Source organism: Myxocyprinus asiaticus, chromosome 33, assembly GCF_019703515.2.
Source record: "Myxocyprinus asiaticus isolate MX2 ecotype Aquarium Trade chromosome 33, UBuf_Myxa_2, whole genome shotgun sequence".
NCBI lineage: Eukaryota > Metazoa > Chordata > Actinopteri > Cypriniformes > Catostomidae > Myxocyprinus > Myxocyprinus asiaticus.
In genome coordinates this window covers 28,383,454-28,397,811 of record NC_059376.1, presented here as the reverse complement: position 1 = coordinate 28,397,811, position 14,358 = coordinate 28,383,454, and the positions used below count along the sequence as shown (strand labels likewise).

The window sequence follows — 14,358 nt, the reverse complement described above, 5'->3', positions numbered from 1 at the left end:
AGAACTGCAGGCTACAAGATGCCATAAGGAATTCTGCACTTGCCCAAAGGAGAGAAAAAAAAAGAAAAAAAGAAAAAAAAAAAAAAAGACAGAGCTTTTGAAATCAGGATAGGAATTAAAAATGACTCCACATAATGAAAAAGGTAAAACTAATTTGATGTAATCAGAGAGAAAAAAATAAAATAAAAAATACACAAGAGAGTTCTGAGGCCAGAGCAATTTTTATTTTTTTCCAGATCCATGTCACGTTAAAAAGCTACACTAGAAATAGAATTGGGTATGAAAAAAGTGAGAAAAACTGTCACATTTACTTCTCACCCAAAAGAGCCCAGATTGATCTTGACTGTCTTTGGGCAAAAAACTCAACATGGGGAGAAGTTTTCATTTGATGGGGAGAGGTTTTCAAGTGATGCAGGAAGACTAAAATATATAACGGAATTCAAAATGCAGACAAGCAAAGCTACTCTAAAACAAACTAAACAATTTCACTTACACAGTAGCAGGTGCAGAACTCAAGGCATTTCAATTTCAGCAGAAATGAAAACGGGTCAAACAGCCCCCACACCTTAATCTAAAAGGTGCGAGCACAAACAAACCCCACTTTTCCCCTCTCATCCTCTGCATAACAATCATACCCTTACAAGTTTCCAAACATGTGATGCATACCCACACATACTCTTACAACATGGGGGGTGTTCTGAACATTACAACCTTGCAAAAACATCACACATACAATGAAGACAAATGAGATGAATTTTCTTTTTGCAAGGAATTCTGTGACAGAGGAAGGGACTTGTGCGTGCTAACTGTCTACTTGTGATGTTTATGTTCCTTTGTGAATGGTGTCTGTGGGTGAGAAGGGGAAAAAAGAAAGAGGGATAGACACGCACGCACACCCCTTCCCCCTGTTCTTGCTTTTCTTTTCAATGTGTTTCTTCCACAACAAGGAGAGGGGTGAACAGTACTCAGTCTGTAACACTAGGCTGGCAGGATTTTCTCTCAACATTGAAGCCCTGTATGAATAAAGTTACAGAAAAAAAAAATCAATTCACTAACAAGAACATCCATCACAAACAAGAATTGTTCATTCCTACAAATGGCTAGAAATTTCCAATTTGTGAACCGTTTTGACTGATTCATTGACAAAAGAATGAATCACTCACAAATCAGTCATCACCATGACTTGAAACATTTTTACTTTGCAAAAGAGCAAAATCTAGCTGAGGAGATATTTTATGCAGAGGGAAAAAAGGATATTCACAACAGATTTTCCATGCCTTTTCTCATTTTTAAGACTTTATCAATTTCAAATGACTTTCCAGGCCTAGAAATTGCAATTTCCAAAATTGTGTGATATTTCCAGGGTTTCCATGACTGTGGGAACCCCAGTCTATATTGCAATGTAAAAAAACAAGAATCTTAGCCTTATTACCAAACCAAAAGATATTCAAACTGCCTTATAAAGTTTAGTGACTGTCGCACATCTTCCAACAAACTCAGTGGCAAAAGTATCAAACGTTGATCTAGATGATCCATGTTTTTCTCTGGTAACTCTGTTCTTGGTGTTTAACCACCAAAACAAAGTGTCAGGTTAAATTTCACTGAGACTGCTGCAAGTGACACAATGACCTGTGTCTTTGTAATGCTGCAAATATATAAGCTAGATAATTCATTTGTCATAAGGTAATCAAAAAGTTAATTCTGGACTTTGAGCACACACATCTATGAAATCGATAAAGGACCACTTAGAAATGCGTGGTTGGAATTGTAAACTCCTGTCACCTTTGAATTGTCTGGGCCACGAGGCTGTCTGATAATAACCAGACGGGGGGCATTGGTATCATCCAGAGTGATGCTCTTCAAGCGATTGACAAGTCTGTCAGGTCGAGGTGTTGCTACAGGTTTAGGACCCTCACTGTAAAAAAACAAACAAATTCTTGGTTAGACTGAGTAGCAGAGAAGAGAGCAAAATTATGTGAGACAGTGGTAAACAAGACTAAATTCAGAATCTACTACAATTATCAAAAGATATTTCTGAGATGCAAACCCAACCGTCTTACCCAACTCTGCGTACGTTGCAGGCACTACATTTGCCTGTGCGTTGGTTCAAGATAACAGAAAACTCCACTTCATCCCCTGTCTGCAGCTCCAGACCATCCTGCACCTCCTTTACATGGAAAAACAGCTTCTTGCTTTCTCCAACTTCATATGTGATGAAACCAAACTGGGGACACAAAGACTACAGTTAGCCAGAATCTTTAATACAGCAGGGACCAACAGCAGCAATTCAAGCTAATTATTCTTTTTTTTTTTTTTTTAGAAGGCAAGGTGCCATCATTAAAATCCTTGTGAGATTAATACTGCAAAAGGGACATGTTCCAATACCTGATCTTTGACGCACTCTACCAAGGCTCTACGCTGAGGCATAATGTTGCAGGCCATTTTTTGTCCTGTCTGGGCCACTGTACACAACTGAAACTTCACCATCTCCCCCTTTTGCAGACAGTCACCTGTATTGGCCATACCAACAATGCCGAATGGATAACACTGACCCTTACTGGAGCCTGGTAAAAGTGATAGATCAGAGAACAGTACTAAATTACAATTGAGTTAAATTATTAAAATGTTTGATTAGAGGTTACTAGGAACTCTGATAGAATGAACACTTTTGTGAAAGTCTGCACACAGAAGAATCAGAATGAGCTTTATTGCCAAGTATGCTTACATATACAAGGAATTTGTCTGTGACAGAAGCTTCAAGTGCGCAAACAATACAACAAGATAATAAAAAAATAGAATAAAAATAAAAATAGAAAACATACAGTATATATAAAAAAATATAAAGACAAAAATAACATATGCACAAATATGAAAGGGAATGTAACATGCAGAATGTGCGAGACTAGCTGAAAAAATGGTTCTGATGCTGCTAGTCGACGCAGGAATTACCAGTCTGTTAATATTTTTCCCTATTAAACTGTTCAACACTTTTACACATTTAAGTTTGGCTTAATATTTTTTTTTTTTTTTTTTTTTACAAAGGCTGCTCTTAAATTACTGTCATTTTAATGTTACACATTTTACAAAAAAAAAATCAAATATATATAATAATAATAATATATATATATATATATATATATATATATATATATATATATATATATATATATATATAAAAAAGAGGATATCTGGAGCATTAAAGTTTCATTTTACCTCAGGCTGTATGTGCTTCTTCCCTATTTTTCCCCTTAGCAGGCTTTAAGCGAGGGATTGGCGCCTCAGGTGAGTCAAGTCCCGTCTTTCACCGGACCATGTTGACGTGTTAATTTTGCTCCTCAAAAAACGTACAGTTAAGTATACTAGAAAATGACTGTTTAGGCTAGGTATGCGATTTTTTAAATCTGCTGATTAAGGTGACTGCATTATTTTCAACGAGGTGCCGACTGCTTAACGGGCTAAATTCTCTTTTATTCTCTGTGTACATCATATTTAGAATACATAAGGTTTATTGTAGGCTACACCACAGGCCTATTTATTTCTATCCTATAGCTATTTTTATTTTTTTACACATCGTAACGGTTATTGGTTAACGTTCTTTACTGAACAGTTACCATATTAAATCGATGGCTAATGCATGACTGCACGTAGTGAAATACGGCCAACTTTTCAGCAAATTTTTTTCTCTCTCGTAGATTTTGCTTACCTGTTAATTATTTTCAACAATGTCCTGACTGTTTTAATGTTAAAGTAACTTTTACTTGGTGAATTCCGTTTAAAACAGGCTGGGTTGCTCTATTGGTCCTGTACTATTCATTCAATTGTTTTCAGTACATATGCCTGTATTCGCTAATGTTAAGTAAATGCATGTCATGTACTATATTTAATGTACAATGATCATAATGCAAGGCGAGCACGTCACAGATAAATGCCCCTTTTCAGCAGAATTTAGCGTCAGATTTGGAATAGATGAAGTATTTTAAATGGGACGTATAAAATGTTTTCCGTTTTCTAAAGTTTTTTTTTTTTTTTTTTTTTTTAAAGACTAGTTGACTCAAATTTTCATTTAAACGTCAGTGAAAAAAGTCGTTCTGCACATCCCTAGTAGGATGTGTTAAATAAATATAAATGGAGTGGTATTGCACAATGGGGCAGTGTTAACTGTTCATTAGGTGGATAGCCAGAGGGGGAAAAAAAAACCCCCAAAAAAAACTGTTGATGTGCCTGGCTGTTCTGGTGGTCAGTGCTCTGTAGCACCGGCCAGAAGGCAACAGTTCAAAAAGGTAGTGGGCTGGATGGGTGGGGTCCAGAGCGATTGTTCTAGCCCTTTTCCTCACTTTAAATGTGTACAGTTCTTATAGGGTGGGCAGGGGGGGAAACAATCCACTCTGCAGTCTGAACTAGTGCCCGACCGATATATCCATTGTTTACAGAGCTGACGGTGGCTCTGCAGACAGGGCGGAGTTGAGCTGTGCATTTTCACAGTAAGTTGCTAACTAGTTTGTGAAATACATACTGGAAAGTTAATAAACAATGACCCCATCATTTTCCCTTTTCAATATTACTAATATACCATTAACCCTGTCCCTGACAACCATGTCACTCATGTTTATCTTTGCTATTGTTTGCAATGTTAGCCAGCTATAGTTTGTCAGTGTATTCAGTAATGTAGCAGATTGGAAGGTAAACATCAGAGCATCTTTTTGCAGCTCAGCAGACAACGGTGCGGTGGTGGATTGTGTCTATTGAGTGTTGATTTCATGCTATGTTATTACAAAGTTGGTGAGACGCAATGTTGGAAAGTAAATAAACAACGTCTGTCTTTTACTCTCCAGGACAATAAGCTTTAGCTAATTACTTAGCTACTTTCATTGTTGTCAGCTGAGTGGAAGCTAATGTGCAAACATGTATTCACCAAACTGTTTTGTTCAGGATTCACAGTTTGGTACCCCCTTCAACTGAACAATTCCAGTCGCTGCATTTATAAAATGTAATATTTAAAGTCTGGTTTTCCACCGTTGAAAGTTCCACTGAACTTGTATAGCAGAATATGGTGTAACACTGCTGCCGCTGTTTTTCTCCTGTCTCGGCAGGTGTAAATGCTTCTTGTTTTACAACCTGCCAATAACTGACTGGCAGTATTAAAATAGTCAGCATCTGACTGATACTAAAGGGTACTGATGTTAATTTAGCTATTTATTTTATTTTTATTCCTTATTTTAATGGTCAGCATTCGACTGATACTAAACAGTACTGATGTTTATTTAGCTATTTGTTTTATTTTTATTCTTTATTTTAATGGTCAGCAACTGACTAATATTGAACATACAGTACTGATGTTTATTAAGCCATTTACTGTATTTTTATTTATTCTTTATTTTCTCAGTGTTCATTTCTAGAATTTGTTGACAATGTATAATAATAATAATGTCAAATATTCTTTGATAAAAATATATAAGAAAGCAGCCTTCTGAGTACCTTTGCATAGTCATATTGCTGCAAAATCGGTGAAAAATCCAAACAGAAAAGGTCTGTTTTCATTCCAGCTCAAATTAACTATATCGGCCACCATATCGGTAATCGGTGAATTTTCCCTCTCTAAAATCGGTATCAAAAATCCCATATCGGGCTCTAGTCTGAACTTTCCTTTGTAGTATTCTGATGTCTGATTTGGTAGGCGACCCAAACCAGACAGTTATTGAAGTGCAGAGGATAGACTCAATGACAGCCAAGTAGAACTGTATCAGCAGTGCCTGTGGCAAATTGAACTTCCTCAACTGGCAAAGGAAGTACAACCTCTGCTGGGCCTTTTTCACAATGGAGTCAATGTGAGTCTACCACTTCAGGTCTTGTGAGATGCGTTCCTTATGAAGTCCAATATCAACTCCACTGTTTTGAGCCTGTTCAGCTCCAGGTTGTTTTGACTGCAACAGACAGCCAGCTGTTCAACCTCCCTTCTGTATGCTATCGGCATCTTGGATGAAGCCGGTGATTGTAGTGTCGCAAATTTCAGGAACTTGACAGGATTCCTTGGCTGTGCAGTCATTTGCGTACAGGGAGAAGAACAGTGGGGACAGCACACATTATTGTGGGGTGCCAGTTCTTATTGTAGAGGTGCTGGAAGTGTATTTCCCCAGTATCACTAACTGTTGCCTATCTATCAGAAAGCTGATGATTCATTAACAGATAGAAGCAGGAACAGAGAGCTGGGTTAATTTAGTCCAGAGGAGAGCAGGAATTATGGTGTTGAAAGCCAAACTGAAGTCCACAAATAGGATCCTTGCATACATCCCTGGTCTGTCCAGATATTGCATCATCCACTTGTTTGCAGGATAGGCAAACTGCAGGGGATCCAGAAAGGATCCTTCAGGTGGGCCAACACCAGTCTCTCAAATTACTTCATGACCACAGACCTCAGAGCGACTAAAGATGGGGACCAGCTGGTCAGCACAGGCTTTTAGACAGATGGGTGAAACGCCATCTGGGCCCGATGCTTTTCTTGTAATCCATTTCTGGAAGACCCGGCATACATCCTCTTCACAGATCCTAAGTACAGGTTGAGCAGCAGGAGGGAGGAAGGGGGTTGCAGGAGCTGTTGATGTTTGTAAAGAGAAGGTCAGAGTGGGTGTGAGGTGAGAGACTGGGCTTCTCAAATCTGCAGTAAAAGACATTTAGGTCATCAGCCAGTTGTTAATTCCCTAAAGGGTTGGGAGATGGAGTCTTGTAGTTGGTAAAATTTATGATCCCATTTACACCTGGTATCAAGATGCGTCTTGGGTCATCCGATCACATGTGGTCAGGTGAGACACATCATTGTTTACACATAGCTGCTTAAATGCGTCTCCTGTGACCACTTGTGGTCGGATTTGGAGGGGAGAAACTCTGTTTCATGACGACATGAATCACTGTCAGTGTTACAGCATGACATTAAGCACAACAAAGTCAGAAAATACAAAACAAGCGTGAAAAAAAGTTGCGATATTTCTCCCAGACGCATCTGAAATTTAATCCAAGCACAAAAGCAACATTTCAAGCATAACTTTTTATTTTAGTGGATTACCTGTATTAACCTGAGCAGCAGATGTCCGCGCTTCTCATAGGTGTCCCTGCATGTTGATAAACATACTGAAGATCTGTGAAGTTCTCGTATATCCGCTTTTTAATTTTCCAATCAGACGGCTGTTTCATTTTATAACCGCTCGTAACCGACAAAGTTTAAACTCTCATTTTAGCGCATTCGTTGATTGACAGGTGAGGGGAGGAGCTTTGCTGCTGCCAGTATACATAAAGGACAGATTAGCGTTTACACCTCAAATGTGATGGTGACGTGTTTTTGACCACATTCATGTGTTTTTTGTGATGCCATCACAAAACCTTTTGACCCTATTTTAAACCTGTATTTAGTGCTGACAACATATTAGATCATCATAAACGCATCTTAATATCAGGTGTAATTGGGGTTTTTCAGGCCTTTCCACACTGATGCAGGGTCATTAGCTGAAAACTTGTTTTCCATCTTTTTAGAGTAGTTCCTTTTAGCCAATCTAATCTCCTTTGTCAGTGTTTTTGGCCTGATTGTACAAGATTGAATCCCCACTTCTATAAGCATCATCTTTGGCCTGATGAAGCTGTGTGAGTTTTGATGTAACCCATGGCTTGTCACTGTTTCAGGTTATATACTGTTAGTCCAAGTAGGAATTCACATATCCTCACAGAAACTGATATATGATGTCATCGTATCTGTGAGCTCGTCCAGACTGGTGTCTACAGCTTCAAAAACACTCCAAGATCAAGATTGTAGATCAAGCTCTGCTTCATTGGTCCATCTCTTTGCAGACCTTGCTACAGGCTTAGCTGATTTTAGTTTCTGCCTGTAGGTCAGATCTAAAAGTCCCAAAGCTGCCTGAGAGACAGAGAACTATGCATCCATTAATGTTGTGTAACATAGATCCAGTATTTCTGTCTCTGGTGGGGCATGTAATGTGCTGTCTGTATTCTGGCAGTTCACGTGTGAGATTTGCTGTTAAAATCTTCAAGAACAATAAGCGAGTTCGGGTATAGCTGCTCCATGTCTGAGATCTGTTCAGCCAGCTGTTGCAGCACTGCGCTTTCACACGCTTGTGGAGGAATGTAAACTCACCAGAACAAATTAAGAAAACTTGTTATATCTGTACACCAACTTTCATTGATAAAAGCATGGTCCACTGCTTCTCGTTTTCCCTGATAACTCCATGATGCGATCCGCTCTGAACAGCTGGAAGCCCGGCAGATGTAACGCGCTGTCCGGAATGGCTTCAGTCAGCCAGGTTTCTGTGAAGCACAAGGCAGCGGAGCTTGAAAAGTCCTTGTTTGTATGGGTGAGAAATACTTTGTCATTTTGTTAAGAAGAGAGCAGCGATTCGTTAGATGGATGCTCGGCAGCACTGTTTGAAAGCTGCGCTGTTGGAGCTTGTCCAGCGTGATGGCTCGCTTCCCTCGTTTGCAATTCTTAGCACGTTTGAACAGCACTGCTGCTTCTCCGACAAAAATGTCCAGCAAAATGTCCTAATAGTCAAAAACCAAGAAAAGATTGTCTGGCCAAATGTTCAGCAGTTATCACTGGTTAAACTGATTGGAAAAAAATGACTAAACAGGAAAAACAAACAAAAACAGCAAAAGAATTGGAGAGCTCCAAACCGAGTTGGCCATCAGCACCACCATCTTGAGATGTAGTAAGTACTAGGACAGTTTCTTCCCATTTTTTTTTTTTTACATCAAAATGGAAACACACTGGGTCTTTATATCGTCACTCACCATCCTCGGTGATCTCAGTGAGGCCTTGGTACTCAGTCTGTGAAGGGTCCACACTGCGCAGGGGCCGTACTACTTTACCCAGGAACACTGTGCTACTGATATCTTCTCCCACACCATTCACTGACACACACAAACATACAGATGCATTAACTTGCATGGACCAAGTATTATTGACGTCTTAAACGAAGCTGATAAGTCTCAAAGATAAATGAAAAGGCTAAAAACGAAAAATACCAGCAGCAACTTTGGTGACCTTCTCAGCACTGATTTTGTTTCCTTTGCCCTTAGAGAGAGTGTATTCCACTGTATCCCCCAGATCAAAGTTATCTACATCCCCGCAAACCTCACTGCACACAGAGGACACAATTCAGCATAATTCACAAGATTATATTCAAAGCCAGCAAGAAACCTGCCTTACCTATAGTGGAAGAAGATCTCCTGATCATGATTGGCTGTCTCTATAAACCCAAAATTATCTTTCAGTGTTGCTATGTATCCCAGAAGCCTCTTTGAGCAAACAGTGCGATTGAGGATCTTGATGGACACAGCGCTCTGCTGTCCGGTGCGTTTCACCTCACTGATGGAGAACTCCACCTAGTGGAGATATGAGGTTTACATTAAAAACTCAATTGCCACCATTTAATACCACCCAATTGATTTTTATTGAAAACAAGACATTTTTGGGTTGAACTAATTTCTATTCGTATCCTAAATATTTTACGTTCATCATCCAGTAAGTCAAAATATAAAAGTTGTTCAAGATTTAGCCAGTTTGATGGTTGAAAAGTACCTTGTCTCCAAGTTGCGGGTAAACGGCTCCCTCCAGGTCTTTAATATGATATGGAATAGACTGCTTCACTCCAATGTCTTCAAATGCAATCAAGCCTTCCTCTGCATCCTGATGACACAAACATATGCTTATATAAGCAGCCATTTACATTAAACCAACAACACATTACACTTAGGACAGATTCGAAAAACTTAATATTTACTCTGAACTTCAAATGCATTTATTTCCTCACAGAAAAAGGTAGATTAGTTCAATATGAACAAGAATTTAGCTATATTGTGAACTGTGGAAATGCATGGGACTGCAAATACTTGGACCATATGTGAACAAGACTTAATTTTGAAACTCCACTAATATGACCTTGCAGAAGAAATCTCCCCAAAGATGTCAAGCATGTGGAAATGTGCATTTACATGACGAGTGAATGAAGTCAAAATAAATCCAGACATTTAAAGGATCACATGATTTAGTGCACACATAAACACAAGAATACAAACTTTTGAGTGGCAGAGCTTGGTTAACTTGGCATAGTTATGAAGTTAATGTCTATATGGTTTTGAGCTGTTAATAATAAATCTCGGCTCACGGCCCTTGTGACCCAAAGTCATTAACAAACTGACCTTTTCAACTTTACCATTAAATGGAGGAAAAAGGCAGAGGATTGGACAGTGATCTGCGCTGATGTGACTTTCTCTAACTGAAAGCATATAGTCTATTTGATTTGCAGCTATTCCAAGAATTTTGCAATTTTAATTTGGGGGCAGCTATGTAGCTCAACTACGCCCAATGCAAGCGAGTTAAAACGAAACCCTAGTAAAAAATATCACAACAGGCTAAAACACATCCTGTGTACACCTTCAATAAATAAAAAAAATATGAGAACAGATATGACTAAACTGTCTATGTTGAGGAGGCAGCATGCAGAAAACATCAGCCTACCTTGTCTTTTTTCTAACGAAGAGGAGCATGGTTCAAAAAAGGAAGAGGGAAGAAAGGAAAGAGGATCAGAAAAAGCAGACAAGTAGGATTTTGTCTCAACTCAACCCAATTATTTTTACTTTGTTACTCAGCCAAAGAGACCATTTAAAAGAGAGACAGGTAGGAAAGAATGAAAGAAAGAAAGAAAAAAAAAAAAGTATTTGGAGAATAGAATTCCAAGTAGAGAAATTATGACTTTCTACCCTGTTCAAAGTCCCCATGTTCTACTTATAGCTGGTGGTTCTACCCAAAAACTCCACAGATGGACCTTTATGAAAATCATCATTCCCTCTACTTTGATTAGCATCCTATTGGAAAAAAATAAAATCAAGTCTTTCTAAGAAGTCAAAGTGCGACTCAGGAAGTAGATAGCTCTCCTACCTTCTCTTTGCCTTTGCTGGGGCTGGAGTTCTTGGTAATGGTGGTTGCAGGCACAGCCTCTTTCTCCACCAGCCCCACAAAACGCAGATCAGATTGTGTGTGGAACGACACTGTGCCTTTGGGTAGCTTTTGGATTCGCACGGCATGGTTCCTCTGGGCTGAGAGCATGTCCTGATGGAGGTAAAAGCATGTGCAAGATGTCAATTTTACATTCATCTCTGGTTTGTGTAAAGCAGAAACTAGATGTCAAGTGATCTGGATTTTTCAATGGCTGATCCTAAAATCTAAAAGAACAGGGTGGCCAAAGGCCATCTTATGACTGATATTATAATATTCACATTTATTCAAACTTCACTCTACACAATTTGAAAACAATGTGCATGCTGAAATGTTCAGCCTTCTGTTAATCGGCCAAGCTGGCACAGTTATGGGCTGATGTGTACATTAATGTCAAACAAAATGTCCAATACAAAACGTTCATTTTAGGGCTATCGATTTAACACGTTAATTTGGTGCCATTAATTATATGAAAAATCATGTGTTCAAAAAATTAACGCAGTTAATCATGCCCCCGACCTGTACATAAATTCTGTAATAAGGAACGTTCTTACCATCAGAGCAATTCAAGTTTGATTGATGTTTCTACGAATATGTGGCAGTAGGGGGAAGTAGAAGCTCCAGCTTTACAGGCAACGAGCCACATCAAACCAACAAGAGCAGGCAGCACAGCTGCAGTCTTCCACAGATGATGCGTTCTCGCACTCAAAGACAGCTGAACCGAGTACAACAGCATTCAGGGATCTCGAGATGCGTCTTTCAAAGTTTCAAACTATGTTTAACTTGACACAGTGTCCTAAACACAACGCTTATGACTAGAGATGCTGAAAACCATTTAAATTTGACATGCATCAGATTTATGCTTTGAGAGTCTTACTTTGGTTGAGTTTTGATCAACAATTAAAAATAGTGCAGAGGGAAGTAGGGCAACAATAGGGTTATGTTCAATGATATGGAAATAAACAATATTTTGACTTTTAAAGCCAATTCTATTAGCATTATAATATTTATTATATATAATTAATAATAATTATTTTTATTTGGGGACCTTTTTCAGTAAATACTGATTTGCGATTAAATGCGATTACTTTAATTCAACGACACATCATGTAGTTAATTCTTGATAGCCCTTGTTCATATATTTTTCAAATCATTTTGCCTGAACATTCATTGATCACCGAAAATTAAAGCGAGGAGCAGCAACACAAGTTGGTTCTGGTTTGTTGTCGTCTGGGAACTCACAGGGACAACAGTAAATTCCACTTCATCAGAAATGTGCAGCTGGCTTTCCTCCAGAACCTCACTGAAATGGAAGAACATTCGAGCATCACGGTCCACACACTTGATAAAGCCGAAGCCATCACGCATGGCAGCTATCACCCCCTGCAGAGAGAAAAAAAAACATCAACAATTCGAGTTTGATTGATGTTTTTACGAATATGTGAACATGGTCTCCCTCCAGCTAGACTTGGCACGATATCATAATTTTCAAACCGGTGCAGTTCACGTTCAAAATTATTATTACTGGTATTACCACTGGTTGGATGGTAAGTGGTACTATGGGGTAATTTTCATTAAGCAACAGCCTACAAAATACCACAAATTAACCATCTATCAGTGCACGTACTTTGCTGCCTGTGTAATTTGATACATTGTAAGGACATCTGGCTTTCAATGCGTTTAGGTTAATTTATTATGGTTCGCAAACTCTTCGTTAGGCAACTATTCTTTATTTAAGGCTATTCTATTTGTTAGGCTACTGTATTGATATTGGAAGTTCCATTCATAATGCTTCCCCCTGTTAGCCGGTATAAAATTTCACACCGGTGTTGTCCCTTGTACCGAATAAAACTGGTAACACTGTACACCGTGGCAAACTTAACACACACCAAAAAAGTAGCAACAACAAAAGTCTAAATGTTCTCCAGTCACACCATTTCGCGGGCCTCCTTTGTGAAATTGAAAGTGTCAGGGAGGATGTCGATGTTTGTCGCCCTCTCCAGCTTGTCTCGACGGTCGGTGGAAATATTGAATTGGACATGGTCTCCCTCCAGCAGCGTCACTTTGGACTTTGTGTCCTTCTCCCCGAATAGCAGCTCTTTGTCGGTGAAATTAATTCTGGCACCGATTCGCCCAGGCAGCGGGTCATTCTAAAAAAGACGAAAAGTCTTAAGGCTTATTTAGTGTATTCAATCATAAGCAGAATCACAATTATACGAGAATGTTATCATGGTTTTCTTTGAAGCTTTAGCTCTGAACACAAACCTGATTCTTGGTGGGGACCTTTGGAATAACCTTGATGACAGTGCCTTCAAAGGTCTCAATACTGATGTCTTCAAATATAACAGTACCCTGGGGCAGCAGTCTTACATCTGTTGCCACTTCCTTGCCCTATGAGACAGAAAAAAAGGCTTATTAAATACAGTTCCCCAATAAAGCTATTTGAAACCACAATGTATTTCTTGACTGGTACTTTCAGTCAAAAAGTAGAGTCTTGTCAGTGCTTTTATAGGCTATCAATTCAGAAACTGAAATATATGTAACTTTTCTATACATAAGACCAATTGAATATCAATAAAAAATGAGGGTTACTACTTCAGTGCTTTAAGAATGTTATTTTCCCCATAGGTGCTTACGTTTCTTTCTTTAATGGTGAACTCCACATCATCTCCAGCTTGTAGAGCCTCCAGATCGCCTTTAAACTCACTGTAGTGGAAGAATATCTCCTTGACCACATCCCCACGTTCAATGAATCCAAAGGCCTCCTGCAGAATAAAATCATGACTTTGAAACATGGCAAAAAAAAAAAAAAAAAAAATAATTACATCGGCACACACACATCTTAAGATACTCATTATCCAACATGAAGAAAAAAAAAAATTACAGGCATCAGAAGTAAATCCTCATTAACCCAGATCTTCAAAGCAGACTGTAGAGATAAAAGCAGTCAAAAGAAAACGTCTGCTATTCACTTTACCACCAGAGGGCAGGAGAAAACAGAACACAGGGGAATAATCAAACACCAAAAAATGAAAATGTTGTAATCAATTACTCACCCTTATGTCGTTTTAAACCTATATGACTTTCTCCTGCAGAGATGTTGGCAGAATGTTAGGGACTGACAGCCTCATTCACTATTCTGCCCAACAACTTTTGTAATGCCTTTGTGTTCCATGAAAGTAATAAATACGGAGGGCAAGGAGGCCCCGCCCACTCATCGGGGAAAGCAAAGCCTTGTTACCATAGTTACTCATTCAATCCTTGAGAAAAATAGGGAGAACTATCCAATAGATTTGGCCATTTTGACAACAAAAAATATGATGAAGGGCTGTTGTGTAGTTTTTTTGCACTTCAGACAAAGC

The 14,358-nt window shown here is 38.8% G+C and overlaps 1 protein-coding gene across 6 annotated transcripts in view; it reads right to left on the bottom strand.

Annotated features, from left to right (window-relative positions):
* Window positions 1–202: 202 nt before the first annotated feature.
* The window catches only part of LOC127423787 (cold shock domain-containing protein E1-like), a 35,723-nt gene continuing 21,567 nt past the window's right edge, over window positions 203–14,358 (bottom strand). For all 6 annotated transcript variants that reach the window (XM_051668365.1, XM_051668363.1, XM_051668364.1 and 3 more), the window contains 13 exons: window positions 13,633–13,761; window positions 13,262–13,387; window positions 12,931–13,146; window positions 12,239–12,379; window positions 10,940–11,110; window positions 9,581–9,688; window positions 9,209–9,384; window positions 9,025–9,137; window positions 8,791–8,910; window positions 2,386–2,564; window positions 2,061–2,224; window positions 1,783–1,915; window positions 203–1,013 (listed from right to left, as the gene is read on the bottom strand). In XM_051668365.1, the coding sequence (XP_051524325.1) occupies window positions 966–1,013; window positions 1,783–1,915; window positions 2,061–2,224; window positions 2,386–2,564; window positions 8,791–8,910; window positions 9,025–9,137; window positions 9,209–9,384; window positions 9,581–9,688; window positions 10,940–11,110; window positions 12,239–12,379; window positions 12,931–13,146; window positions 13,262–13,387; window positions 13,633–13,761 (1,824 nt within the window). In that variant the 3' untranslated portion in view covers window positions 203–965. The remainder of the gene's footprint in view (window positions 1,014–1,782; window positions 1,916–2,060; window positions 2,225–2,385; window positions 2,565–8,790; window positions 8,911–9,024; window positions 9,138–9,208; window positions 9,385–9,580; window positions 9,689–10,939; window positions 11,111–12,238; window positions 12,380–12,930; window positions 13,147–13,261; window positions 13,388–13,632; window positions 13,762–14,358) is intronic.